Source organism: Crocodylus porosus, unplaced genomic scaffold (assembly GCF_001723895.1).
Source record: "Crocodylus porosus isolate Cpor-Errol unplaced genomic scaffold, CroPor_comp1, whole genome shotgun sequence".
NCBI classification, from domain to species: Eukaryota; Metazoa; Chordata; order Crocodylia; family Crocodylidae; genus Crocodylus; species Crocodylus porosus.
The window spans coordinates 903,922-906,546 of NW_017728927.1; the positions used below are offsets into that span (position 1 = coordinate 903,922).

The window sequence follows — 2,625 nt, forward strand, 5'->3', positions numbered from 1 at the left end:
AAAAAAAAAAAAAAAAATTCTTTAATTGCAAGCTTTTGAGCAATTAAAGACTTTTTTTTGCAAAAATCTAGTTGGTCTAATCAAAAAATATCACCTCTACCACGAGTCCCGACTGCTTTTTCCTCTAAACCAATATGACTACAACCTGGATCTGTTTGGATAGGTTTTCTTGATTTATAACAACTGAAGGCATCTCAATTCTATTTCTAATCTGTATGCTCTCACTCTTGTACTGCTAAAGAAGCCATGAACAACTCCTATTCTGAAACCAGAGGATAAGGAAAGTTAATCTGAGGCTGCTGTATTGAGATTCTGTTGGCTAATCTATGTGCTATTCTTGTATAAATCCTGTCATACTTGCAAGCTGCAAAAAGCTCTAGCCAACAGCTATCCAGTTGATCTAGTAGTTATTATCTGTGTCCGCGGTCCTGGATTAACTTGTAATCCTTTCTTAGATTGCCTAAAATGTGAACTAACTTTGAATGAGGTAAAAGGTTAAGTAGAATAAATATTAGAAGCTGTTATAATTACTGGGCAGCTTACAAAGGTATTGGCTCTTATCTAGGAATCTTTCAGGCAGCTTAGATGTGGCTTGGTGACTTTGAACACTTGGCATCTAACTGTATGTAACACAACTCTAAAACTATTATATTCTAAATGTAGTGTTCATCTTTACATTTTGAATGCTAATTATCTTTGTCTTTAATTCCATGGTATTTCTGCTTCATAGGTTTTTTCATGTTTGTATTCAGAGTCCCTGGAATTTTAAACACTTACGTGAATTTTAGAACACGCTTAAATACTTTTCAGTGTTGAATAGCTCAAGATGTTTATAATGCCAAGAGGCTTTAGAGATTGGCAGTTTAGTACTCTTACAGTGGAAAGCTTTATTTGGGCTTTCCAAAGATTCACAATAGAAAAATAATGTGACAGGATTTCATATAAAAATTAATCACTGGCATTATACACAGGGAGATATTCTAGTTATTGTAATTAAAGTCTGTCCCAACTGCTTGCCTACAGATCACTTGCAAAATATCAACTTTTTAGCTTAAGACTAAACTAAACTTTGCATTCTTACATTCTTAGCGCTGCTTCATGCTGAAAATGTATGATCCTGGTATTACAATTGTTTAAATTGCATAGTTACAATTGGAAGTTGTAACTTGCATCACAACCTGTTTGTTCTCTCCATAAGATGGAATCCACTAAGCTTTTCCATCATCTCTCGATACACCTCTCTCTATTGTGACTGCAGAAGGAAAAAAATGGCAATACTTAGATAAATTTAAGTTTAGAAATTGAATGAGAAGCCAAAAAGGCCTTTAGCAGTATAAAGTGTAAAGCAGAGTAATTATCTTGCAGTACCTTACAAAGCAAGTGGAACTCTTACGTCAGATGAATGACCAGCATGCAAAGGTCTATGAACAACTGGATGTTACAGCAAGAGAACTGGAAGATGCAAATCAAAAACTAGTTGCTGATAGTAGATCCTCACAACAGAAGATACTGAGGTAATGTGGCTGTTTTTGTGTTTGGTGAGCTTTATTTGGTTTTTATAGTAAGGGAGTGGCAGGAAAGTATGAGTACATTACTTTGTTTGGGTGGCTGGGTTTGTCTACAATTGTCTAATATTTGAAGTAGTGGTTTTGTTCTGAAGATTACTTGGCAGTCAAGGATGTTTGAGAGAAATTGCAGCTTTAGTGTGTAGTGGTTTATCATGCCTATGACTTAGCATTTCCTGGCTTTAACAGTTTAATCTATTTGTTAATTTGTAGCCTGACTGAGACTATTGAAAGTCTGCAAACCCACATTGATGACCTCCAGAAACAAGTGGAAGAGTTGAAGAAATCTGGACGAGGCCGTTTGAACCATGACAGAGCTGAGCAGCCAAGATCCATGCATAGCTTCTCATGTTTGAAGGAGCTGTATGACCTTCGCCAGTAAGAGACCGTCACAGTGACATGTCACTTTACTATACCAGCAGGCATCTGAATCTTTCACTGACTTTGCTTGCAGCAGAGCAGAAAATTTAGTCTCACTTAAGACAAATGGGTTAGACACAGAAACAGGTTCTACAAGTCTGCTTTATCCAGCTTTTCATTTTTTTTTTATATAGGGGTGGCCATCTGGCAGCACGTGCATCATAAATAACATAGACAGCTGTGTGGCATGCAGCAAGTTGGGGAGGGGACAGGTAGTATCATGGCAGATGGGGCAGAGAGGAGAAAGCAGAGCAGGAGAGCACAGGACAAAGCAAAGCAGCAGCTGAGTCGGGGGAAGAGGATCAGAGTGGCACTCAAAAGGTTTGGGGCCAATTTGTGGCAAAAGGGTTGGTCCACACTAGTTTAAACTAATATTCTATGTATAACTTAAGTGCTTTTTAGTTTGCCTGCTCCCTCTGCTACTTTTAGGATTATTCCATGGAATATTCTATCAGATTTCATTCCTTCTATTTCAGTCTGCAGATACAATAGTTGTCTGCCTTGAACAAAGACAGTGAAATTTCATAGATTTCATAGACATCAGAGCTGGAAGGGACCTCGGGAGATCGAGTCCAGCCCCCTGCCCAAAGGGCAGGAAGTCAGCTGGGGTCATAGGATCCCAGCAAGATAAGCATCCAGT

At 38.2% G+C, this 2,625-nt stretch overlaps 1 protein-coding gene across 1 annotated transcript in view; it reads left to right on the plus strand.

The window, feature by feature from the left end:
• The window catches only part of CDR2 (cerebellar degeneration related protein 2), a 15,521-nt gene that overhangs the window by 9,858 nt on the left and 3,038 nt on the right, over nucleotides 1-2,625 (plus strand). Inside the window, exons 3-4 of the mRNA XM_019542213.1 lie at nucleotides 1,366-1,514; nucleotides 1,779-1,943. Of these exons, the coding sequence (XP_019397758.1) occupies nucleotides 1,366-1,514; nucleotides 1,779-1,943 (314 nt within the window). The remainder of the gene's footprint in view (nucleotides 1-1,365; nucleotides 1,515-1,778; nucleotides 1,944-2,625) is intronic.